Source organism: Neovison vison, chromosome 2 (genome assembly GCF_020171115.1).
Source record: "Neovison vison isolate M4711 chromosome 2, ASM_NN_V1, whole genome shotgun sequence".
NCBI lineage: Eukaryota > Metazoa > Chordata > Mammalia > Carnivora > Mustelidae > Neogale > Neogale vison.
In genome coordinates, this window is record NC_058092.1 from 27,026,630 (window position 1) to 27,054,549 (window position 27,920).

At 36.1% G+C, this 27,920-nt stretch overlaps 1 protein-coding gene and 1 pseudogene across 3 annotated transcripts in view; one reads left to right on the plus strand and one right to left on the minus strand.

Moving 5' to 3' along the window:
* Window positions 1–27,920, plus strand: part of ZMYM4 (zinc finger MYM-type containing 4) — a 148,374-nt gene that overhangs the window by 69,616 nt on the left and 50,838 nt on the right. For 2 of the 3 annotated variants that reach the window (XM_044237782.1, XM_044237781.1), the window contains 3 exons: window positions 21,276–21,800; window positions 23,454–23,515; window positions 23,865–24,035. In XM_044237782.1, coding sequence (XP_044093717.1) covers window positions 21,287–21,800; window positions 23,454–23,515; window positions 23,865–24,035 — 747 coding nt within the window. In that variant the 5' untranslated portion in view covers window positions 21,276–21,286. Of the gene's footprint in view, window positions 1–21,275; window positions 21,801–21,956; window positions 22,133–23,453; window positions 23,516–23,864; window positions 24,036–27,920 lie in introns of those variants that run through there. The other variant, XM_044237783.1, reaches the window with a different exon arrangement.
* LOC122901453 lies at window positions 3,399–3,526 on the minus strand (annotated as a pseudogene).

Genomic DNA, 27,920 nt, shown 5'->3' on the forward strand with positions numbered 1-27,920 from the left:
CTGCCACATTCTTTTGGCTATGAGGAAGTCGGTCATAAGCATGTTTAGATTTAGAAGAAAAAAGTATTCATACCTCACTTCTTGACAGAAGGGTCAAAGTCACATTGTAGAAAACCATGTAGACAGGAGCTACTGTTGCAGCCATATTTGGAAAATACAACCTGACTTCACAACATATAATGCCATCATAGGATATTTTATTGTGTATCAGAAGATGACTTTAAAAAAATTAATCTTTTAGGTCTATATTTGGATCTTCGTAACATTGACTACTTCCTATAATATAGAAACACAGACTGATGAATCTGATCATATATGATTTTTTTTACAAGTAACGTTTTCTCTCTTAGTCTTTCCTTTTTTTAAATGCTTTTTTTTAAAAAAATTTTTTATTTGAGATAGAGAACACAAAAGAGAGCACAAATGGAAGGGAGGGGCAGATGGAGAGGGAGAAGCAGATGCCCTGCTGAGCAGGGAGCCTGACAGGTTTCATTCCAGGACCCTGGAATCTTGACCTGAGCCAAAGGCAGATGCTTTATCAACGGAGCCACCCAGGTGCCCCAGTTTTTCCTTTCCATATTATTGTCCCTATACCCCCATCCCACCTACACCTTTGTAGGTAGTCTTCCATGTTTTTCTCCATTGTTTCTAAAATCATTATTTGCATAAATATATACAGATAAATATATGTAAGGGTTTTGAAGCTTTTTAAAAATTTTTTGTTCAGCAGGTGGTATCATCATTTACGTAGATTTTTCTGCCTACCTTCTCTCATTTAGGGAGTATTTCATGATACCCTTCCACCTCAACTGGGAGAGCTCCAGCTCTTTGTAATATCCCATGATTTAGATGTACAAGTCATCTTTTGCCCTGCTAGGCATTGATACTATTTTAGTTTTTTTTACCATAATAAATGATGATGCATTAAAAATCCTTTAAGAATGTCCTTATGTGGGTTAAAAATGTCCATTTTGTATGTATACATAGATTATGAAGAGTGGATATTGTTCAGTAAAGGTATGTGTAATTTTAATAGATGTTGCTTGCCTGCTTTTCAAAATTTGAATGCCTTACATTTCCATGAGAAATGTATAAGAACACCCTCCATCCCATTAATGTATATTTTAGTTCTTCTTCAGGATTGGCGATCTGATGGATATGAAATAGCACATTATTAACTTTATTCTGCATTTTTCTTAACTCCTGTTGAATTGAATTAAGCAGTTTTTAATAAGTTCAGCATTTGGACTGGCTCCTCTGTATTGTCTAGTTATAAATATTTGTTAACTAAATAAGTATCCTTTGCCCGTTATCTTAAAGTTTTTTCATGACAATTTGTAGTCTTAAAATTTTCAAAAAATTTCAAAAAAATATATTTTTAAAGATTTTCTTTATTTGTCAGAGAAAACAAACGGGAAGCAGCAGGCAGAGGGAGAAGCTGACTGCCTTCTGAACAAGAAGCCTGATATAGGACTTGATCCCCAGGACCCCAGGGTCATGATCCAAGCTGAAGGCAGACGCCCAACTGACTGATTCACTCAGGCATCCCTAAATTTAAATTTTTAAAAAGATTTTATGTATTTATTTAGCAAGAGTGCACACATGCACACATAAGCAGGGGGAGGGGCAGTGGGAGATTGAGTGAGGGATTCCCAAGCAGACTCCATGCTGAGCATGGATCCCCGACAATGTGGGGCTTCATGGGACCCTGAGATCATGACCCGAGCTGAAATCGAGTCCAAATCTCAACTGACTAGCCACCCAGCCGTGCCAGGCTTTTTTAATACTGTAATATTAGTTGGTAAGGTGAGTCATAGTAGGCATGGTAAAGATAAATCTGAAAGAAGATTTAGGTATACCTTTTTTTTTTTTTTTAAAGATTTTATTTATTTATTTGACAGAGATCACAAGTAGGCAGAGAGGCAGGCAGAGAGAGAGAGGAAGGGAAGCAGGCTCCCCGCTGAGCAGAGAGCCCGATGCGGGGCTTGTTCCCAGGACCCTGAGACCGTGACCTGAGCTGAACGCAGAAGCTTAACCCACTGAGCCACCCAGGCACCCTCAGGTGTACTTTTAAAAAGATAGTCATTCACTCAGAAAATTTAACTTTCAGAATATGTGACCTACAGTTCTTTAAATAATGGAGTAGGGGTTTTTGATTTCCTTTTTTTTGTTTCCTTTTGTTTGCGTCATCTTTTCCTAAACAAAAAATTTTTCAAGACTTTATTTATTTATTTGAGAGAGAGAGCATGCAGAAGAGAGAGACAACACAAGTAGGAGGTAGAGGGAGAAGTGGACTCCCCGCTGAGCAGGGAGCCGGATGCTGGACTCGATTCTAGGACTCTGGGATCATGACCTGAGGCCAAGTCTGCTCAACCAGCTGAGACACCCAGGTGCCCCTAAACAAATGTTTTTAATATTAAAAAATTTGATCTTTTTACAATCACAGTTTGCAGTCTTGGTTAAAAAAGTTTTCCTTACCCTTGGAATATATGCTTCGTTTCTTGGAGTATGAGAAAATACTTTTATAAAACATTAAATACAAAATATTTATAATGTGAGCTATATTAAAAATAAAAACCCTTGGCTTCACCACCCTGCTTTTAAAAAATGTGCATTGGGGCGACTGGGTGGCTCAGTGGGGTAAAGCCTCTGCCTTCGCTCAGGTCATGATCCCAGGGTCCTGGGATTGAGCCCCGTATCAGGCTCTCTGTTCAGCAGGGAGCCTGCTTCCTCCTCTCTCTCTGCCTACCTCTCTGCCTACTTGTGATCTCTGTCAAATAAATAAATAAAATATTAAAAAAATAAAATTAAAATGTGCATTTTTTTGTGTGTTTCATGCCAATCCTTCAGTCCCATTTTGTTCTTGTCTCCAAATAGCTATTATCCTGGATTTTGCTTATTTCCTTGCTTTTCTGTATACTTTTTATGACCTCTACATCATTAACAAGATATTCTTTAGTTTTGCTTGTTTATGGACTTTGTATAGTTTTTGAATTCTGTTGTATATGTTACCACTTTCTGTTTATTATGTATTCCCGAGACTTGACTATATACTGTTGTATGTAGCTGTGATTCATTTATCAGTGATTTGTATTTATTCAGTAAATACAATTTTAAAAAATCATGGTAAAAACATAAAATATAGCATCTTAATTATTTTCTTTAAAGGTTTATTTATGTATTTATTTATTTAGGGAGAGAGAAAGGGAGCTCCTATGTGAGTGGCTGGGAGGGGCAGAGGGAGAGTGAGAGACCAAAGCCTCAATCAAGCAGGCTCCCTGCTGAGCGCGCAGCTGGATGTGTGGCTCAGTCCCAGGATCCTGAGTTCTTGCCCTGAGCTGAAACCAAGAGTCACCAAGAGTTGGCTTCCCAAGGAAACGAGCTATCCAGACAACCCCCAATCTTAATTATTTTTAAGTGTATAATTCAGTATCCTAAGACTGAGCTCTTTAAAGGCGCCTTTAATTAGCAATAATCGCACCTTGGATAAACCTCATTGGCTACGATACTGCCACTGCGCAAAGCTTTAAATAGCCCTTTCAAAAAGAACTTTTGTTCAAACCACAGTTGCAATGTTAGTCAGTCTAGTTCTTTGGGTTGGGTTGGGTTGATCTCCCCTCAGATATGAACATACTTCAAAGATTCCCCACCTGTAATATTTGGGATCCAATTTCTTTATTTTAGGGCCCTGGAAGTCAAATTGTAGGAAGTACATTGATTGCTATTTTAGGCAAGTGGTCTAAAATTACTATTCTTTGTTTCTGGTATTGAAAGGTCTTGTTACTTCCTCTCTACTCCATGAGCTTAGCAGAAAATGTTATAGCTCTCATTGTTACCACTGCAGTAAATTTGCTGTGATGGAAGCATAACTGTGTCTCAGTGTAGTCATAGGTCATACTGTTTCTATTGTAACAACTCAGCTGTGCATTCTTGGCAGGTATGTAAGGGTATTAATGTGTCTGTTTCCAGTAAAACTGTGGACACTGAATTTTGAATTTCACATAATTTTCCATATGTCAGGAAATGTTTCTCCTTTGTTTGTTGGTTTTTTTTTAAAACCATTTAAAAATTCTGGATCTGGCATGCACACGTAGTTCATCTGCCCTTGTTCAAGAGTATATATGGGACGGTGATCGCTCAATCCTGGCCTGTGTATATTCTCAACTTAATCAGAAATGCAGAATTTATTTTCCTAAGTAGTTTATCTATTTTCACTTATACCATTGTGTTCAGAGTTTTTTTCACTGTGCATCTGGCCAACACGTGATGATATTGGACTTTTAAATTTTGCCAGTATGGTAGATACAACATGGAATTGATATTTTTTAAAACATTGCATTTCCTTGATTAGTAATTTAGTTGAATTTTTTCATGTTTTTAGCCATTTCTGTTTCCTCTTTGGCAAAATACCTGTTTAATTAAATGTGTTGTCCACTTGCTATTTGGTTCTTGGTCTTTTCTTTTCTTTTTTTTTTTAGATTTTATTTATTTGACAGACAGAGATCACAAGTAGGCAGCAGGCAGGCAGGCAGAGAGAGAGAGGGGGATGCAGGCTACCTGCTGAGCAGAGAGCCCGATGCGGGGCTCGATCTCAGGACTCTGGGATCATGACCTGAGCTGAAGGCAGAGGCTTTAACCCACTGAACCACCCAGGCGCCCCTGTTCTTGATCTTTTCTTAACTGAATTGGAGAAGCTCTCTAAATATCCTTAACAAAAATTCATCACTTACAGTTATTGCAAATAACTTCCAATTCATGACTTGTGTTTTTAAAGTTTTTTCATAAGGAGAAGTTAATTTTAATGCAGTTGAATCATAGTAAATTTATGAGTCTTTTCCTTTATGTTTGCTTTTAAAAAAAAGTTTCATTTTGGAAAAGCTTATCTAGGCTGAGATAAGAAAGAGACCTTGTATATTATTTCCTGAAATAGTCATTGATTTTATCTTTTACATGTAGCTCTTGAATTATCTTAGATTTAAATGTTTATATAGCTTGGGTTAAGGTTTCTTATTTTGATTTTTTTCATAATGCTAAACAGATTGTCTCACCACCATTTATCAAGTAGTATTTCTTTTTTCATGGTGATCTACGAACCTACTCTATAACGTGTATCTGGGGTTTTCCCCACATTTTTGGGTAGGCTATTTGTTTATTTCTGGGCAGTACCATGTTGTTTTAATTAATTTGATGTATGATAAATCTTGATAATCTGATTGTTCACATCCCAGAAAATTGTTTTGGTTTTTTTAAGATTTTTTTTTTAAGATTTTATTTATTTATTTGGCAGACAGAGATCACAAGTAGGCAGAGACGCAGGCAGAGAGAGAGAGAGGAGGAAGCAGGCTCCCTGCTAAGCAGAGAGCCCAATCCGGGGCTCGACCCCAGGACCCTGGGACCACTACCTGAGCCAAAAGCGGAGGCTTTAACCCACTGAGCCACCCAGGTGCCCCCAGAAAATTGTTCTTTAGGAATATTTTGCTGATTCTTGCCAGTGTTCATTTTAGAAATATTTTACCAATTTCCTTTAAATAACAAAATAAAATAACAAAATCTTGCTGGGAATTGATTGGAATTTTCCCGAGTCTGTAGATGAACAGAGGATTTGTATGTATGTAATATTTAGTCTCCTATCTATGAACTTGGTATGTCTTTCCATTTATTTAAATCTTTAATGCTTTTCAGTAACATTTTATGACCTGTAGAGGATTACCTTGTAAGCTTTTTATGTTTTAGCATTTAAGTCTTAATTAATTTGACATTTATTTTTGGATGTAGGATAAGATTAGGATTTACTCTTTTTTTTCAGATGGATGGCGTATGCTACTGGATATTAAATAATTCATCTTTTCCTCTAAATAGTTGATCTTTTTGTCACTGAACTGAATTGGCACTGTGATATATTTAAGTTCTATATGTGTGGGAATCTCTTTCTGGAAATTGTTAAAGTTCTGTTAATATTTACAAAATTATATATTACTATATATTAATATTTATTTCTATACCAGTGTCATTGGTTTTATTTGTATGTATTATTATAAAAATATTTTATTATTACTATATATGCATTGGCTTTGGGTATAGACATTTTCCTGCTGTGTTAAGCCATTGCCTTCTTAATTTTATCATTTGTTCATTTTATTTAATTTAATTTTAATTTTATCTATTTTTTTAAGTAGGCTCTGCCCATTGTGAAACCCAATGAGGGGCTTGATTCATGACCCTGAGATCAAGACCTCAGCTGAGACCAAGAGTGGGACACTTAATTATCTGAGCCACCCAGGCACCCCATCTTTTGTTATTTTAGTTTTTTAAAGAGAGGGGTGGTTACAGGAAGAGGGAGAGAGGATCTCAAGCAAGCTCTGCATAGCATTGAGCCTGAAATGGGTCTCCAACTCGTGATCCTGAGATCATGACCTGAGCGGAAACCAAGAGTTGGCGGCTTAGCCATCTGTACCACCCAGGTGCCCCTAAATCTAGTAGTATTTTATTTATTCACTTATTTATTTATAAAGATTTTATTTATTTATTTGACAGAAAGAGAAACGAGAGAGAACAGTAGCAGGGAGAGTGGGAGAGGGAGAAGCTGGCTTCCCACTGAGCAGGGAGCCCGATGTGGGGCTCCATCTCAGGACCCTGGGATTAGGACCTGAGCCAAAGGCAGATACTTAATGACTGAGCCACCCAGGCACCCCTCTAGTAGTAAAATTTGTAGTAGTAGTAGTAAAATTTGAATCTGTAGTTATCCATACAAAACCCTATCAACTAAAATTATTTTATTTCTCTTTTCCAGTGACTGCTCAAATTATATAATTTATTATTTTTGCTAAAATTTAGAGGATTACATTAAATGATAATCATGGTAGTTGTCACCATTGACTAATTTATGAGTTCAGTTAGTTGGTTCTCATATTTTGTTATTTAGGGCTAATTATTGTTAGTTTGTATCACTTAGGCTTTATTACATTTTTTTAAAAGGTATTATTTACTCAAGAGAGAGAGCATGAACTGGCCGGAGGAGCAAGGGGAGAGGGAGAAGCAGGCTTCCCACTAAGCAGGGAGCCCGATGACAGGACTCGATCCCAGGACCCCAGGATCATGAGCTGAGCTGAAGGCAGATGCTTAACCAACTGAGCCACCCAGGCGCCCTCCATTTTTAAAATTATATTCCCAGTTTACCTTGTGGAATGGCTGAAAAATACTGGTAATTCATATATTCCTGGATTCCATTTGTTAATATTTTGTTAAAATGGATAGTTTGTTTACACTTGGAGTTATAGCTTTATTAAATGTTTTCTAGAATTCACCAGTGAAATTTAGGCTTGGAGATTTCTTGGTGTGAGAGTTTAAGTTATAAATTAAAATTTTCAAGTAGAAATTAAGTTTTTCTATTTTTATATTTCATCTTTTGTCAGTTCTGGCAAGTTTTTATTTTTCAAGGAGTTTGTCCATTTTATTTAAGTGGTCTTTTTGTCTTTTGAGTTTGAGGCAATTTAGTGGGAAGGACAGTGGCATCTAATTGTGGTTTTAATTTGCATTTCCCTGCTAATGATGTGTCACATCTTTTTAATGTGTGGATTGGTCATTCTTAAATGTTCTTTTGTGAAGTGTCTGTTCAAATCATGGCCCATTTTAACTTCGGTAGTGTGTTTTTTTGTTATTAGGTAGTAAGGATTCTTACATGTTTTGGATACAAGTCTTCTGTTATATAGACCAATAGATTGAAATAGGTAGGGATATTTATCTCCATCTATCTGTATCTGTCTGCAAATTTCTTCATATCCATCCACCCATCTTGTGGCTTGGCTTTTCCTGACCTCATATGTCCTTGAAAAGCACATTTTTAATTTTGATGAAAAAAGCCCTCATTTTATTGTTATTTCTCTATTTTTGTGGTCTGTGTTCTTTGTGTCCTAAGAAACCTATTCCAAGATCATGAATATTTATACTTTTCTCCCCCTAGAAATTTGATGGTTTTAGCTTTAGCTTTTATAATTAGGTTCATCATCCATGTCAACTTAGTTTTTGTATATAGTGTAATGTAAGAATCTAATATATAGTTTTGTGTGTGGTATCTAATTGATTCAACACCATTTATTGAAAAGGTTATTCTTTTATTGATTTGTCTCGGTACTTCTGTTGAAAATCAGTTATCTGCATGCTGGGTCAATTTCGGGGCTCACTGTGTTCTGTGGATCTATAGGTCTGTTCTTAGGCTGATACCGCACTGTCTTGATTAATTTTATATTAAATCAGTTATCCTAAGGCATATTTTTCAAAGTTGTTTTACTATTCTAGATACATTTTTTTAAGATTTTATTTGTTTATTAGAGAGAGAGCATGAGCAGGGGGAGGGGCGGAGGGAGAGGGAGCAGGGAGCTCACTGCAGGGATTGATCCCAAAACCCTGGGATCATAACCATCCTGAAGTCAAATGCTTAACCAACTGAGCCACCCAGATGCTCCATTCCACCTCTGTTCTTTCTTTCTTTCTTTCTTTCTTTCTTTTTTTTTTAAAGATTTTTATATTTATTTATTTGACAGAGAGAGATCACAAGTAGGCAGAGAGATAGGCAGAGAGAGAGAGGAGGAAGCAGGCTCTCCGCCAAGCAGAGAGCCTGATGTGGGACTCGATTTCAGGACCCTGAGATCATGACCTGAGCCGAAGGCAGAGGCTTAACCCACTGAGCCACCCAGGCGCCCTCCACCTCTGTTCTTAAATATTGTTTTGTCTGTAGAAGTCCTTTGCATTTACATATGTATTTTAGAATTAATATATAAACATACAGATAAGCCACTGGGACTTTGATTGGAATTGTATTATCTGTAGATTAATTTGGGGGAGAAGTGACATCTTAAATATATTCAGTTTTCTTATTTAGGTCTTCTCTAAATGTTTAAATAGTATCTAGATTATTAATTAAGTTTCTAAATAATCTTGTACTTCTTAGTCTACATATTTTGTACATGTTTTATAAAATTTAATATAAATATAAATAAAAATAAACAAATAAGTATATGTATGTGTACATATCTATATCTGTCTATCTATAGCCTTTCCAGTATTGTGCCTGGATTTTTTGTTTGTGGATAAGTTTATGAACAGCTTTCCCGCACGGAGATGGCCAGTGATTCCTTGCTACGTTATTGAATAATAATCCTTTCTTTGCTTCCTTCAAATGTATTTCTACTTTTTATTACATTATAATGATTGAAAATTCTTTTTTCCGGTTTCCAAATGACCTTTATTATCTTTGTAGATATACTTCCTGGTCTGAGGACTTTCTCTTCTCTTTATGTTGTTTGCTCAAAGATTTTTTTAATGAATGAATATTAAATTTTGTCAAATGATTTCTCTTCATCTACTGAGATGGTTTTGTTTTTTCTTTTATTGTGTTATGTGGTGAACTGACTTATTTCAGTACTAAACCTATGTTGCATTCATGGGTTAAATCCTACTTTGTCTTGATGTATTATTTGTTTTATATATTTTCATTCAGTTTGCTAGTATTTTAAGTATGCTAGTCTTTTAAGCATCTAGATTTATGAGGGGTATTGGTGTAAAGTTCCTTTTTTTGTTGTTAAAGATTTTTTTTATTTTTTTTAAGACTTTATTTGTTTATTTGACAGACGGTGATCACAAGCAGGCAGAGAGGAGGAAGCAGGCTCTGCTGAGCAGAGAGCCTGATGCAGGGCTCATGCCAGGACCCTGGGATCATGACCTGAGCCGAAGGCAGAGGCTTTACCCCACTGAGCCACCCAGGCGCCCTAAAGATTTTATTTATTTATTGAGAGGGAGAGAGAGATTTTGATTGGGGCGGAGCAGGGAGAAGGGACAAACAGAGTCCATGCTGAGCTTGCCATGCAGGGTTTGATTCCAGGATGCTGAGATCATGACCTGAGCTGAATTCCAGAGTCCATGCTTTCCCTGACTGAGCTACCCAGGCTTTGCAAGTTCTCTTGTAATGTCTTTCTTTGGTTCCGATTCCAGAGTAATACTAATCCCATAAAATTCGTTAGGAATTACTCTTTTCTCTTATATTTATTGAAAGAATTCATGTAAGATTGGTATTACATTTCTTTAAATATTTAATTTGTTAGTAAAGTTATTTGGGCCTGGTGCTATTCAGATTTCCTTTTTCTTCTATGTCTGGTTTGGCAGTTTGCACTTTTCAAGGCATTTCCTGTAAGTCAGCATAGCTAAAAGGAACTTTGCTGATGATGGAAGTGTTCTTTATGTACACTATTATTGTATAGTAGCCATTAGGTACTGTGGCAGTTGAGCATTTGAAATGTCATGAGTGCAGAACTGAAGTTTTAATTTAATTTAAATAGACATAGGTGGCTAGTGGCTTCCTTTGTTGGACAGTGAAGATAAGCTGGCACATTTATTTCCATAAAGTTCTTTTTTTTTTTTTGGTAAAGATTTTATTTATTTGTCAGAGAGAGAGAGAGAGAGTGCACAAGCAGGCAGAGGTGGAGAGAAGCAGACTCCCTGCTGAGCAATGAGCCCAATGTGGGACTCGATCCCAGGACCCTGGGATCATGATCTGAGCTGAAGGTAGCGGCCCAACCGACTGAGCCACCCAGGCTTCCCTTCCATAAAGTTCTTAATAATTTTTAAATGTATTATCATTCAATTCATAGCTTTTAAAAATTTATTCTTAATTAAGTTTATATTTTTAAAAGATTTTATTTATTTATTTGAGAGTTTGCATCCGAGAGCATGAGCAGGGGGAGGGGCACAGGAAGAAGCAGACTTCCCTCTGAGCAGCAACCCCAGTTCGGGACTCAATCCCAGGACCCTGGGATCATGACCTGAGCTGAAGGCAGATGCTTAACCAGCTGTGCCATCCAGGTGACCCTGTTTATTTTCACTCTCTATGAAATCATCACTACTGTACCTTTCATTCCTGATACTAGTAATTTTTTGTTCTGTCTCTCCCAACTTCATGTTAATTTTTTTAACATATTTGTGAATATACATAAACTGAAATTTACCATCTTAGCTTTTTTTTTTTTTTTTTTGAGAGACTCTTAAGTAGACTCCACCCCCAGCACGTGAGCTTGATGTGGGGATTGATCTCACAAACCTGAGATCATCACCTGAGCCGAAATCAAAAAGTTGGATGCTTTATTGACTGAGCCACCCAGGCACCCCTACCTAGATCTTAGCTATTTAAAAAAAATTTTTTTTAATTCATTTATTTATTTCATAGATCACAAGTAGCAGAGAGGTAGGCAGAGAGAGAGAGAGAGAGAGAGAGTGTGTGTGTGTGTGTGTGTGTAGCAGGCTCCCTGCTGAACAGAGAGCCTGGTTTGGGGCTCGATCCCAGGACCCTGAGATTATGACCTGAGCCGAAGGCGGAGGATTAACCCACTGAGCCACCTAGGCACCCGATCTTAGCCATTTTTAAGTGTACAATTCAGTAATGTTAAGTACACTGGCATTGTTGTGCAGCCAGTCTCCATAACATTTTCCATCTTGCAGAACGGAAACTGGTCTCTTTTAAGTAATAACTCCCCCCTCCTCCTCCCTCTAGCTGTGTCAGCCACCCTTCTACTTTCTATCTATGAATTTGACTACTCTGGGTACCTCATATAAGTGGAATCATATTATGTTTATGTTTTTATGACTGGCTTATTTCACTTAACATAATATCCTCAAGGTTCTTCCGTGTTGTAGCCTGTGCCAGAATTTCCTTCCTTTGCAATTAGTAAAATTGGTGTATCTTTTGTTTACTGAGCTTATAAGAGTAACAGAGTGAAATTATTACAATTTTACTGATGCTGTTGAGAGCAAAAAAGTGCATGTAAATCTGTACAGTCTTATAGCTCTTAAAATTATTATTTTAACATTGCAGTTTTTTCTGGCTATAAGGAATAGGGTAAAAAATTGGGTTCTGGGTATGAACAGTTCCTGTTTCTCATAGAAAGAGTTATCAGCTGATTCTGGTGGGCAAGAAGGGAGAGAAGATGAAAATTAAAAATTTCATTTTATAAATAATAGAACCATGTTACAGAAATTTTGGGATTAGAAGGAAGAATAGCAGGAATGTATAACTATAGGACACAGCTGGAACTGTTTGCTCATACTTCTGTGGCATTGTGCTTCCGGAACTATTGCCTAAATTACTTTTACTTTTATGATGTTTTTAAAATTTTATTTTATTCTGCTTTCAAAAATAATATGCATTGAAATATTATAAAAACATGTAAATGTTTTACTTCATTAAAGTGTATGAGATTCTGTTACAGTGGTGTATTTTAGTTTTAATAGACCTTGGACAGTTTTTAGGTATATACGGAATGTATCAATTATTTTATTATATTTTATTTTATTTTACAGAGAGCGGATAAGCAGGGGGAGTGGAAGGCAGAGGGAGAGAGAGAAGCAGACTCCCTGCTGAGCAGGGAACCTGATGCAGGGGATCCATCCCAGGACCCGGGGATTATTTCCTGAGCCAAAGGCAGATACTTAACGACTGAGCCACCGAGGCACCCAAGCTTTCTTTTGTTTCTAATAGAGAGTGCATGAGGGGAGGGGAGGGGCAGAGAGACAGAAAGAATTTTTAGTAGACTCTGTTGAGTGGAAGGAAATCTGATGGGAGGCTCGATCTCACTATCCTGAGATCATGACCTGAGCTGAAATCAAGACTCAAGTCATTCAACAGACTGAGCTACCCATGCGCCTCTGCATGTTATCAGTTTGTAGATATTGCTGCTTTCTTGATAATTACTTTTAGAGCACTATAAATATCAGTGAACATTAAATAAAGTAGTCTGTTGCCTTTAGTTGTCCTCAGTGAAGAACAAATGGTTATTTGTTTTATAAGGTGTTTTATAATGTGCTTTAAAATCACGTTTTTTTATCTTAATAGTGTACAAAGTAGACTGTTGAAATTGATTATGTGTAATTTCTGTCAGAGGTATATCAAGTGTCAGCATTTGTTGGTCACCTTTTAGTAATAAAATCTTTTAGTTATAAATAAAATGAAATCGCTCTAAATATTCCCCTGGTTTCAAACTCCCCCCCCCACCCATGGGAAAGATAAAAGCAAAAATTAGTGAAAGTAAGTTCTGTGAATCTCACCTATGAGTCTCATCTGTCCTTATTGAATGTGTAGAGGTTACGATGACATACTTGAATAGTTCCACAATAACAATGCATAATTAAATACAAACAAGAAAAGAGAGCTGTAATCTTCAGTTGGGACTTCTTTAGGGAACTCATTCATCTTCATTAGGACTTAACAGTCATTTCTGGTGTGGTAGGACATTCATTGGTTCATCTTTGTTGGTAGAAGATTCAATAGGCTGGGTTAGTGGGCTGTTTTCATGGAAGAAATTGGACCATCTGATAAGGAGCTTGACTTGATAAATCTGAAGATTGCTTTCAACCTCTGAGTGTGGTGATTTACTATCTGCATAGTTTATTTATGGCTGGCTCATAAAAAACTAGAGCCTGTTACTCAAGGGGTGCTCTCTGGATCAGCAATATTAGCATCACTTGGGAATATCTTAGAACTCAAATTCTGGCTCTCATCCTTACCTACAGAACGAGAATCTTTTCGGGGGTGATGTGGAAATCAAGTATCTGTTTCCAGTAAGGTCACCAAGAGTTTCTGATGGCCGATAATCATTGATTAAGCTTTGCTTTCGCTCAGTGATCCTCCAGCATATCTGTGCATTAGAAGCAAGATTATCTAGGGGGTACTTGTTTTTGTTTTGTTTTTGAATTCTTTACAGTGAGATAAAGTTCGTATATAACATTGCATTAGTTTTAGCTATGCATCATATTGCTTTGCTTTATGTATGTATTATAAAATAATTACTGTAATAAGTTAATATCCATTGCCAGTTATCTAACTTTGACACATACAGAAATTTATTTTATGTGGAGACCTATGTGTACAAGCATTTTTTGTAGTATTACTTACTGTCACTCTGAATGATGTACTTCGTTTTCCATTCTAGCCTTTTAAAAAAAATTTTTTTTTAATTTTTTAAGTAATCTCCATGCGTAACATGGGTCTTGAACTCACAGCCCTGAGATCAAGAGTCATATGCTCTACCCACTGAGCCAGCCCCGTGCCTCTTCTATTCTAACCTATTAAAAAACAATTTTGTGGCCCTGGCTTGCTAATGGGAAATACCTGCAAGTTGAAAGAACACTGGATTGTTGTATTCTAATTATAGTCCAATTTCCATGAAAAGTTTTGTTTTGTTACCGGCCTATTAATACCAAGGTTGGTTTTCAGTTTAGTATTATATATATGAATTACCATTCTTTGTATTACTGTTAAGTGTACCCTAATGAGAATCAGGGTCTGTCAATAAGGGCGGAAGTTAGAATGTCAGACAAAGCCACATAAATTCAGCTGTTGATGAATTTCATGTTTACCAAGAGTCAGTTGTCTTCAAACCTATTTCTTTTAGTAATACTTGTCATAGTAATTGTATGATTTTTATTGTTTTTACACTAATGAAGTTTAATCCGAAAAGTGAGTTGTTTTCTGTGAATAATTTGAATGCTTTGGAAAAACTTAGTAGGTAAGTCAGTAAAAACATGGAGGTGCAAGTGTCTTTATTTTGTCATCCTGCTTTAAAAGAAACCAAAAGAGCAGTCATGAACTTTGCATTATGAATGGGACTTGTAAGAAAGAACTCAGATTAGCACGCATCTTTTGCAAGTCTTGGTTGATCATCAAATGATTGGACAGTGTGCCTTAATATATCCCAAATAAAAATAAATGTTTCATTTTTTTAATGATTCCTGGCTTTATTGGATTTTAACTATTAAACTACATTCTTGATTTTATAGTTCAATGAGGCTTTTATTATTATTATTTTTTAAAGATTTTATTTATTTATTTGACAGAGAGAGATGACAAGTAGGCAGAGAGGCAAGCAGAGAGAGAGAGAGGAGGAAACAGGCTCTCTGCTGAGCAGAGAGCCCGATGCGGGACTCGATCCCAGGACCCCGAGATCATGACCTGAGCCGAAGGCAGAGGCTTAACCCACTGAGCCACCCAGGTGCCCAATGAGGCTTTTATTATTGAGGAAATTTTATTTTAATGAGTCACAATCATCTCTTAGAAATATCTCAAAATGAACCAAGATTACCTTGTTTTATGCTTATTCTTACTTGTTTTACATGCTTCAGAGTTTTTCTTTTTTTTTCTTTTTTTTAATCTAAGAGAGAAAAGCAACCTTAGTGTTCCCATCTCAAGAAATGATACCTTGTTGAAATGATACCATGTTGAAGAGAGAGAACCATGATTTTTTTTTTTTTTTAAGATTTTATTTATTTATTTGACAGAGAGAAATCACAAGCAGGCAGAGAGGCAGGCAGAGAGAGAGGAGGAAGCAGGCTCCCTGCTGAGCAGAGAGCCCGATGCGGGACTCGATCCCAGGACCCTGAGATCATGACCTGAGCCGAAGGCAGCGGCTTAACCCACTGAGCCACCCAGGCGCCCCCTCCATGATTTTTTTTTTAAAAAGAATTTGTTTATTTGAGAGAGAGAGAGAGAGCAATAGAGGGGAGAGTGTCAGAGGGAGAAGCAGACTCCCCACTGAGTAGGGAGCCTGATGGCGGGACTTGATCCTGGGACTCTAGGATGAGGACCTGAGCCGAAGGCAGTCGCCCAACTAACTGAGCCACTCAGGCACCCGAGAACCATGATTTCTAAAGTTAAAATTAGAATTAACCTTACTTTATCTCTGAAAATTATGCTTTGATTAAGAGCAAAAATGTATGAAGGCATCAAGTAATATATTGGCAATGAAAGCAACAGCCCTTTTGCACTGTTCACTTTCATGTTTATTGCATTTCTTGGTTGGTTTTGTACCATCATTTTAAGGTATGTTGATTCTTAGGTATAGTGTAGAAATATCAGTATGCCTCTTAAAGCAATGACTAAGCAGGAAGACCAGGAGTAAAAAGCTAACCTGGCATCATGAAGTTTACTTGCAGTATCAAATGAAAATATTGTACTTAAATTGCTTAAAATAACTTTAATTCTCCTTTCACAAAGTCTTACAGCTTACTTGAATTTAACGTTAACGTATACTCCTATCATCCTTTATGAAGGAAGTTTATGTACGGATCACATTCCCTGTTACACACAAATTTTCCTTCTGAACTCATTAGTTAGTATCTCTTATTGGGTCGTTCCCATGAGTATACTACAAGCTGTAATATTCTCCATCTTTTAAAAATAACAACAATTCACCAGAAAGTAAAAAAATAACAAGGAAAACAGAACAAAAATATAAAGTCAGAAAGAATCTTTACTGCACATTATAACAGTTTCTGGTTATTTTCTTTATTTTAGAGCAAAACTCTTTTGGAGAGTTTTCTGAACTTAAGGTTCCCCACTTCTGTCTTCTCTGTCTCTGTTGTCTCGGTTGGGGTCAACCCTCTCCAGTTTGCACACTCATTTTTCCACTGATAAAGCTCTTGTCAAGTTAGAAGTTCATTTCCGCATTACCAATATTAATAATCATTCCTGATCTTCATTTTATGTTTTATCTCAGTAGCTTTTGTTACGGTTGCTCAGGCCTTTCTTGTTGAACTACTTTCTTCACTTAGCTTCTTTGACATCAGTCACCTAATTTTCTTCTTGCCTCATTGGCTGTTGCATCTTAGTTCCTTTTCCTGATTCCCTCCTTTCTACCAGATTTCTAATGTTGAAGAGGATGTTTTAGCTCTTTTCCATCCATAGTAAATAAATTTGCTAGGTGTTATCTAGTCCCATTAGTTTTAAGTACCATCTTTTCATTGATTTCCAAATATTCATGTCATTGCTTGGCAAGAGCCTCTTTAACTCCTCTTTTTAATGTATGTCCAGTTGGAAATTCTCAAAATCAACAAGCCTAAGATCAAGTTACCCTTTTCCTGTCTGTTTCTCCCTTAGTGTTCCCATGTCAAGAAATGATACCTTGTGTTAACCTTTGCTTCTTTCATATCTGGCCTCGTACACATCGGGAAATGCCACAGACCTTTAAAACATACCCAGATCTGACTGTTTCCCCACATTCACCATTACTACCCTGGTCTTAGCCACCAATTTTTCCTTGGATTACTGCAGTTGTCTCATAACTATTCTTCCTGCTTCCATTCTTCATTCACTGTAACATATAACAGGCTTGAAGAAGTCATACTGAAGCTAGGGTGATCCCTGTAAAATATAAATCATGTTAATCCCTCTTCAGGATCTTTTAATGACTTCGTTTCTCACTTGAATATATTGCTTTTTTTTTTTTATGGTCTGCGAATTCATAATAAACCTATTCTCTGGCTTTTTCTCTCTTCTCATTTTTTAGCACTCTTCCTTTCACTCATTCAGTTCCAGCCATATGGTCCTTGCTTTTCCTCACATGTGCCAAGCATGTTCACAGTGTCTAACAGCTAGAAGTCTTCCATGAGAAGTTTATGCTTTCAAGTGTTACATTTGCTTCTGTGATTCTCAAATGAATGTAGTGTCTTGTAGCTTTAGGCTGTGAAAAACAGAAGCCATTTCTTTTGTTTGATTATTTGGGCTTTAAGGATGAGGAGAGTTCTTGTCCAGTTAATTACATGTCTTAATATAACTAGTACTTATGTTTTAACCTCATTAAGATTTGTTCAGCCTACAGATCTCTTATGTGATAACTAGCAAAATTTCAAATTCAAATTAGATGTTTTGTTAAAAATTGTTGTCTCTGAAGAAGCTTTAAATCTCAAGTGCATTTTCAAATAAGGGTAAAAAAATTTTTTTCTATATGTCATAGATATATGTGCTTCAAAACTCAAGATACAAAAGGTGCGCTTTGAAAAGTTGGTGTTTCAGTCTTCTAGCTACCAATTATGGTATTCATAGAAAATCAATGGAAGATATTTTTATATATAAATAATTATACGTACACATAAATTTTTAAAAGTAAATCAGTGATATCACTTAGATATTTCTACTTAATTAACCTGGGAAACTCCTATAAAACTACCTCATTCTGTTTTATGACCACATAATATAACATTGTAGGTATGTCTTGTAATTAATTTACCCTCATTGATGAATAGATATTTCCAGTCTTTACTGCTATGAATGTTTTTTTCATAGTTCTCTTGCAATATTATATCTGTAGGACTAATAAACACTGTATGTTGACTCTACTGGAATTAAAAAATGAATAAAGATTACATCTGTAGGAAGTTGAAATGCTGGCTCAAAGGTATTAGTATATTTAAAGTATCATATATTTATCTTCTGGTTCTTTTATTAGGATCGTACTAGTTTATATTCCTACCAGAAGTATTGGATGGTAGCAATTGGCAAACTTTTTTTTTTCTTTCAAGGGCCAGATAGTAAATATTTTAGGCTTTTCAGCTCACATATGGTCTGTGTCACAAACTCTTCTTTGTATGTATCTTTTGGCTTTGGGCCAAAGTCTGGCAGCTTTGGCCTATATCATAGCGCTAGGCTGTTACCAAAACCTTTCGTCATTACAAACCTGCTATGTGAACATGGTATCTCATTGAATTATTACTTTGCATTTTGAGTAAAGCTTATCTTTCATGTTCCTTTTCTGTGAAATGTTCACTCAAATCCTTTTATATGTGTATTTGGTTGTTTCTATTTTTACTGAGGTATTAGAATCTTAATGTTTTATTCATTAGGGAAATGACCCTTTCTCATAGAATATACGATAAAATCTTTTCAACCACTTTATCTTTAATCTTTTGGTTTGCTTTGGGTTTTCTTTTCCTTGGGAATTATTTTTTTGGTTTTATTTAGGGAGAGAATGAGAGAGTGCATGAGTGGAAGGAGGGGCAGAGGGAGAAGGAGAGTGAGAAGCAGAGTGTGGAGCTTGACTTGGAACTTGATCCCATGACCCTGAGATTATGAGTCAAAATCAAGAGTTGGATGCTCAACTGACTGAGCTACCCAGGCACTGCTAGGAATTTTTTAGTTACATTTGATCTGTTAATTGTTTTATTCAATAAATTAGTTTTTTTTTAAAGATTTTTTATTTATTTGACAGAGAGAGAGATCACAAATAGGCAGAGAGGCAGGCAAAGGTGGGGGGCGGGAAGCAGGCTCCCCGCTGAGCAGAGAGCCCAATGCAGGGCTTGATCCTAGGACCCTGAGATCATGACCTGAGCCGAAGGCAGAGGTTTAACTCATTGAACCACCCAGGCGCCCCAATAAATTAGTCTTTTATTCTAGATTTTGTGTCATTTTTAGAAAGACTTTTCCTTAGTTTAAGACTTAAAATAATTTTTCCATTTTTTAATGTCAGTATTTTATTTTTAATGTTTTTTCAAGATTTTATTTATTAGAGAGCAAGAGAGAGAGAGCGTGAGCGCACTTGTGAGAGTGCACTAGTGGGGGTTGGGAAGGGAGAGGGAGAGGGAGAAGCAGACATCCTGATGAGCAGGGAAACCCAGTGCGGAACTTGATCCCAGGACCCTTCGATCATAACCTGAGCTGAAGGCAGAGCTTAACCTTCTTAGTCACCCAGGCGCCCTGATTTTTTATGTTTAAACATTAAATACCTCTGGAAATTATTTTGAGAGCAGTTAAGGATCCACTTTTTCCAAGTGGTACCCTTTTCTTCCAATACCATATCCTGAATTTGAATGTAGTGATTTTGAAAGTTGCTTGCAATATTACTTTTTACTATTGACTTCTCATATACTAATAAAATTTGGATTAAGCTGCTGGCCATATGAAATGCATGTTCTTTCATCATGAACCATTATTGAGCATGTGCTATGTGGTCTGGTCCTAAGGATAAAGTGTTGTTGAAAGTAAGAATATGGTTGCTTCCTATATGTTCTTATAGATGGCCACAGTAAGAGATGTTGAGCATTGGAGTAGTGACATGTGGAGAAGACTGGAGAGATATTAAGTAGTACAGTTGATAGAATTTGTCCGGAGGGAAGGAGAATTGGACTGATTCTCTTTTCATAAGCAAACTGCTGTCATGGTGATGCTGTTAATTAAGTGACAGAAATACAGGAAGAGTATGCTTGGAATGGGAACATGATGAGCTTGGTTTTAGAAGTACTAAGTTGGAGATTCCTGGGGTTTAGAGGAGCTAGGTGAATATAGAGATCTGAATCTTGGAAGAAAGGTGTAAGCTAAAGTGCTTAGGAAGTTCACAGCAAAGGTGAAAGCTACAGGGGTAAATTAATCTGTTCCGAGTGTATAAAATGAGAAGACAGCTGGCATATTGAGGGCAACAACAGAGGAAGACGTAGTATCAAATAAATTAATAGACCAGTTAGAAAGATAGGACGAAGTGTAGTGTCATAGAAACTAAAGGCCTTTATTCCAGGAGGCATATGCCACTTGACGATTGAAAAAAATCAGTTGGTTTTGACCATTAGGAAATCACTGAAGATCTTAATGAGAGCAGTTCCAGTGTGAAGTTGGGACTGAAGTTGCATTAAGTTCAAAGGATTAATGACTGGGAGGTGAAGTAAAAACAAACCAGCGTAGACCTTTTTATTCTAGAGAATTGACTGTGAAGGAGAGCTGAATAAGGGCTGGGAGATTTTTTAGTTTTATTTGGAATGGGAGAGATGTGAACATGTAGTTTCAAACAGTAAATAGTTTTTAAATTCTGGCTTGGATAACTTTTATTCTCTATGTTTAAATATTTACTGTTGTAAACATTACCTGCTGTCTTTATTAGAGTTAAACCAGAGACAGTGAGACTTTAAGACCAGAGACCTGGGTTCTAATCTCACTTCCCCAGAATAATCACTATAATAATTAAAACTATCACTTTTCTGTTCCTTCTGTGTATCAGTTACTGTGTTTAAAGGCCTTTTATAATACTATCATTAATCCTCACCACAAATTAATCTCTAAGGTGAGTATTATACTGTTTGATAGATAAACGTGAGAGTTTACTTCTCAGGATCACATAAAAGATTTGTAGTGATCACACTAGGGTTCCAACACAGATATGTCTGATTTTGAAGTTGGTTCTCTCGCTTTCTCTCTCTCTCCCTCTCTCTTTTTTTTTTGGGGGGGGTATTACATTGCCTCCTTTCTAACCCAATATAGCTTATCAAGTTTTCGGTCTCTGTTTCCTTTTCTGTCACATTAGGGTAGTCGTATCTGTCACACATGTATCAAAGTACTAAATGAATACTGTGCTGTTATTTTTCTTATATTTTGTTTGAAAAGAAAAATTATGTATTTGGTTAAGTACCAGACAGACCTTATAAATGTGGTCATCTTTAGCACTATCGTTTGTCTAAACAGTATTTTACTTTTTAAGGTGGTGGTATCATGGATACAGAAATGTCTGAAGATATAGACCACAACTTAACTCCTACCCTTGACAGCATGTCTTATGGAATGCCGAATCAAACAGGATCTGAAAATTCATTGCTGGATGAAGATGATTATTTTTTGAACTCTGGGGATCTTGCAGGAATTCCAGTCGTTGGTAGTGACAATGAGGATGAACAGGATTTTAGTTCAAAGGACAATCTTGTTTCTTCAATTCATACTGATGATAGCTTGGAAGTAGAGAGAAGAGTCACACAGCATGAATCAGACAATGAAAATGAAATACAAATTCAAAATAAATTAAAAAAAGACTTTCCTAAACAGTTTGATCAGGTTTCTGTCTTTAAGTCAATACGGAAAGATTTTAGTCTAGTAAGAGAAAACAGCAAAGAGACATTTTCTGGAAAGGAGAAAAATAGAGACCTAACTTATCATGAACGTGAAAAACGGTTGGATAAACCCCATAAAGAGTTGGATTCAAGGTTGAAAAGCAGTTTTTTTGATAAAGCAGGTAATAATTGTTGGAATAGAGCCATAAAACACAATAAATAACAACGTACTGATAATAATATAACTTTTATTACTTGTGATGCTAAGCGAAATATGAACAGTTAAATTCATTGTAAGCTTGTCATTTTTCTTTTATCCTTGTTCTTTGCAGAGTGACTGAATTTCTCCCAGTAACTTTTGGTAATGGTAAAAATGATTGAAAAATAGCTCTAAACCTCATTTCTCCCTTCCCTGGTTGCAATATTTTGATGAGAAGGCAAGATACTCAAGTCACCTGTTCATTTTCTTTGGTTGAACATTGGAACCTGAAGTTGGATTTAACTTCTTTGTGCTGTAAGCACTAATTCAAACTGCTGTCCCACAAATTAGTCCAACTTAGGGAGGGTTTTTCTATTTGATAATATTTCTATTGTATGTTTTAGAAGTTTCTCGAGGCCCTCTCTTGAGCCTCTTTGCCCAGTGTACCCTATACTGTAGCTCCAGTTCCATTCTTGAATATGTCGCATATTTTCCTATTTCTCTGCCTTCTTTTTGCCCTGCTATTCCATTTGTCTGTATGTCCTTTTCTTTCTTTGTATATATGCTTGTAAGAGTACTTCTATCCAATAGTACCTAAGTCAAAAACCTCTTCTACTCTGTAGTCATCTCTAACCTCTCTACATGAAGAATGAATTATTTATCTGTATTTCCAGAGCATTTTGTTTATACTTCATTATTTGTAGTCCTTACAGTACTATACTTCTGTATTTGTTTTGCCTTACTTACTAGCGTAGGAGTTTATTGAGAACCAGATTGTGTCTTACTCATCTTTGTATTCTTGGGGCCTAACCTGGTATAGGGAAAATAGTAATATTAACAAATGTTTAATAGATGTGAAGGAAAGCAAGGTATAATATAAAAATCCTTACATTTTTTCTGACAATGCTGGGAACATATGGTAGAAAGAACAAATTAGTATCATTAAAAAAGAACAATTAATTTACGTATCTATTATATACCAGGCTATAAAGGGTATAGTATATTTTTGACTATATATTACTCAATATATATATTTGATATTCCTACAGGGGATAAATTATGAGGGTATTTATCCTCAAGGAACATAATGTCTAGTAGTAGAAGCATCAGTGACCAGTTGAATAGCACAAGATTTAATTTATAATTAAAGATAATGGCAGAAGATTTTTTCTTTTTACAAGATTTCTTTCGAAGAATTGAAACAGTGCTTTAGGTGTTCTTAGAAAAAAGCTGATTTTTTAACTAAGTGGTCAGTGAAGATTTATAGAGGACAGGTGGATTTTGAACTAAGAAGAATCTGGAAGACCGTATAGGGATAAGATAGATAGCGGGGCCTTGAAATGATATTAGCAGAAATGGACAAGAACAAACACAAGTAGTTTTCAGGGCATAGTGATTAAAGTAACACTTTATTTAGGTTTGAGCAAGGAAAGTGTAAAATGAGGCTAAAAGTAAGGTGGGGCCAGGCTTTTGAGTGAAGCTATCTTTTGAGTATTTTGGGGGACCCATTTCATTCTAATAAGCATCTTTATTGGAAAAGAGAGGTGATTATCAAATGACAGCTTTTTAGGTCACTCTTTATAAGATTTGTTATTCATATACATGTGTTTGTTTTGTTTTTTTTTTCCTTCAATAGCTAATCAAGTTGAAGAAACATTACATACCCATTTACCACAAACCCCAGAAACAAACTTTAGGGTAAGTTTTCAGTGTGTATGTAGATTGCTGTAACTGTGGCAAGTGTCAAAGTTTTCTTTATGTCATTTTCTAAACTGTAACTATATGTGTTAGGTAGAGCATGGGTTTTTAAAAAAATTTGCTTTATTATTTGGTAAGGACATCTTTGAAGGTGTTTTAAGAAGCTTCAGATCCTAGTTTCTTTATTGTATTTTATATTTAGATAGATCACATTTTCTTTTAGGCATAGGGACTCTGAGGACTATCCATAGAGTTCTTCATTTCCAATGAGCTTATCTTTGGGTGTTGAACCTGAAGAGGAATAATTTTTAAATCTGAATATTTATTAATCCTTTATATTGTGTTTTAGGATTCCAGCTATCCATTTGCCAATAAAGAATCCATTGGTTCGGAACTGGGAAATTCCTTTGCATCAAATATTAGAATTAAAGAAGAACCTTTGGATGATGAGTATGACAAAGCAATGGCACCACAGCAGGGACTACTAGACAAAATAAAAGATGAACCTGACAATGCTCAAGTAAACATTTCACCTTTACTTTCTCCTTTTTTTTTGTTCCACACATGAATTACTCATTTGAGAGAGGAAGTTCCTGATTAAGAAGTGAAGTAGTTTGTTGACAGTATGAGAGGAGACTTTTAATGAAAGTTGAGGTAATTTGAATTATCTTGTGAGAATAATGCTAAGGAATCAAGAATTATATGAAACTTTTCCTGAGTAGTAATTTAGGCTTTTAATCCACTTTGTTCTTTAATACCACTGTTGTGTGATTTTTACTTTCAGTGCAGGACTAGAGAAAGTGAATCTTCAAGGATTTGAGGGTGATAAGCAGGCATGGTTGAAGGTTTATGGTTGTTTATGAGTTTATGTTGTGATTAAGGTTATACAAAGTAGTAATAAGCCTTTTGCAGTTTTTGCTAATGAAATACAAGCTCTATATGGATTAAAGGGTTGTGGGGGAGGAATTAATGGATAGGTTATCTTTGAAAGAGTTGTTTGAAGAACCAGTTAATTTGATCAGTGGATAGAAGGTAAAGGAGGCTTTGGTGGGTGAAATGGGATTCCAAATTTCAGACTTGTAATTAATCAGGAGGATCAAGTTCTTCTATTTCAAGATTGCTCTGGAGGTAAAAGTTTCAGAGATCCTATAACTGAAGTCCTGAAATCAGTGAAGATATCCATGTAGTTAATGATGCTACAGTAGCTAGAATAGAAGAAAAAAAATATGTTAGTTGCCGTAATCATTTTGGAGTATATGAAGGGGACTGAGGGATGAGTACACAAAGTCAGCAATTATTTGAGAGTGTCTATGTTTTACACAGATGGCATTAATTCAGAGGCTGAGAAGTAAAGCTGGCATGAGTTGGTTATTTCTCTGAAATCACATTTGATCTGGAGAAAGGTTATCTTTCCATATATCTCTTTGGAGGGCTGAGAATGTGAGACTTCTGTAGAAGAGGTATTTTCATTCAGATGTCTGTAAGCACAGTTTCCCAACCTTGGCACTATTGACATTTGGGGCCAGATAATTCTTTGTTGTGAGGGGCTGCGTTGGGCATTGTAGTATTTTTAGCAGCATCCTTGGCTTCTACCTACTTGATATTAATAACACCTCCCCGCCCCCACCCCAGTGTCTCCAGACATTGCCATTTGTCCCATGGGAGTAGGGGTCAAAATTGTCTGCTGTTGAGAACCACTCTTTTATAGTAAGGAGTTGGAAGAATAGGTATTTTGTATGAATCAGATTGATACCCAGTTAAGCAGGAATTTCTTGGTGTTCAGTGGAAGGTAGCTGTATAGGATAGTGATGATAAAGATGTAGGAGCTGGATGGTTATGAGTGTCGTGGCAACACAGAAGATGGCGGAGTAGGAATATGAAAATAGTTACATACAGGAAGGCAGAATGGAGATCTTGGTTATCTGAATTAGGGTTAAAGAAATGTACTGGTAACCTAGGAAAAGTTCATGTGGCACTGTATGGTTCAGAAGAGTACAAACATATCTGTATATAGGGAAGATTTTCTGTCTCTTACTTGCCCCAATGTGAACATGGGAAATTCATAAGAAATCATAATACTGGCAGGGATCCAAAGGCATCACTTTCTCTCTGTGACCCAGTGGTATTTTCCTTAGGATGGAAAGGCAGTTATTGTAAAGACCAAATAAATAACCTTCAGGGAAGAGTGCATCAGGAAGGATTATTTTTATTACTTTTTTTTAAAAAAACATTCAGTGGTCTGGGAATACCAATAGGATGGAATTGTTAGAAACACCTACATTTTTATATTCAATTCAGAGAGTACTAATGTGTTATAAAATGACAAATGTGAGATTTCATCATGATTACAGGAAAGAACTTCCTCAAAGGCTCAGCACCTGATTGATTGGACTCTTCAGAACCAAGCAGGAATGTGTGTAGGTCCTGGGCATAAGGTCCAGAGGCATTCTTTACCCTGACACTATAATAGGCAGTCCCAGGATGTTAGTAAACCTAGGTTTTCTCTGAGAAATCCTTTCTGTTGTTACCACATCAATTCTGTGGGATCAGACCTTTTCTAATTCTTCTAGAGATCCCTCCGGGGACCTTCTGTTAAACTATAGATACGTGGTCTTTCTTTTCTTTTCCCTCTTTTCTTACTTTTCCTTCCCCCTCCTCCTTTCCCACTCCTTTTCCTCTCCCTTCATTGTCCTGTTCTTTTAAGGTATTTCTCTACCATATCATTGGAAGTCTGTATTTTTTGCTGTTCAGTACTGCCTAATGCGTTATCACTCTTACTCACTTCCCATAGACTGGAAAAGGGAGTTCCAATGTATTATTTTAATAGTCTCTAAAACAGTACCATTAACCTAACTCTCATAAAATACTGATAGGTTTAATGGTTGTGGTCACGCTTTACTTTTGACTATCAATTGCTAGTAGTAAACTTTTCTTGTGATTTAGTAAGATCATAGCTTTAGCTCATTCCCCCTTTGTCAAATCTCCTTTGGATTTTCTCTTTGCTTAACTTGTAGTTTTGTTTTCAGCTCACTTCCTAATTCTCCTTTTTACATAATTCATTTTGGTGTTAATTTCATTGATTTCCATACTTTCTTTTCTTTCCAAAGTACCTAAAGTGCTGAAGTGTGTGCCTATATATTTAAAGACTTCTACCCATTTGTTCTTGTTTATTTCTTCAGTTATGGTGTTCTGGATTCAGTTGTCATTCTCCTGCCTCTGTTACTGACATAATATCATTTGGCCTTCCAGTTTCATTTCTTTGTTCAAATTCCCATCACATGTTACTATATTTTCTTTAATATTTTTACAGGTATAGATGCTTTTATGTGTACCACGCTGTTTCATCTTTCTTACATAAGATGACCAGAGTAGGTGATAATTAATTCCATTCATAAATGAGGGAACTGAAGTTCATAAAGGTTAAGCTAGTTACTCAAGGCCATGTGGCCAGGAAGGAGCCACTATGGGGTCATAATCAAGGTCTTACTATTATTAGTCTGACAATCTTTATATAAATAAAAGTTGTTTCATTTTTTAAAAATGCCTAGAGAAGGTTTTAAATAGAAATTTTAAAGAGCCAGAGACCTCATTTTTCCTTTTCCCCTTTTCTCTAGGTTCTAAAAGTTTGAAATTCAGTGCATACTACATTTAAGTTAGGATTTTTTGTTCTTTTTGCTCATAGTAGAAAGCTAATTTTAATCTCTTGTTAAATGGATTAGGGTGGGGAAGCAAATGAATTATCAATAATAATGAGTCATATAGTTTTAGGAAGTGGAATGCAATAATTAAATGTTGGGGCTTTCTTTAGGTATGTCAGATTAACTTGGCTGAAGGTGCTGGGTCCTTCATTTCCAAAATACTGTCTTGGGGTACTGCTACAGGTCTTCCTTTATTGTAAAGGGAAGGTAGAGCTATTGATAAAGGATTTTTTTTTGTTTTGTTTTGACATCTGCTTTTCTACTTCTGAAAGTCTTTGAGTCATCAGATTTTCACTTCTCAAGTTATTAGTCATTGTTTATAATTAAAGGTTTCTGAAGTTATTCATTATTAGGGGGATACTGACATAAACATGATTCTGCCTTGAAGGCATCCTGGGGTGTATAAGTAGAGTACTTAAGATATATACTTATTTTACTATGTTACAGAAGTAATATGTACTTGAGGCTTAAAGAAAAATCAGAAGTTTGGAATAATTGTCATAAACAGTGAGAAAAGTTGCTGACTGGAGACCATTAAAGTACGCCAATGAGTATTAGTTTGGGGGGAGTTTCCCGAGATTAAAAAAATTTTTTTCTTCCTTGAAATTTTCTTTAATATACTATATAATGTAGGAATGTCAGGATGAGTCAATATTAGGAAATCTTTTAATATATAACTTCAACTGGTCAAATAAGAGTATATGGGT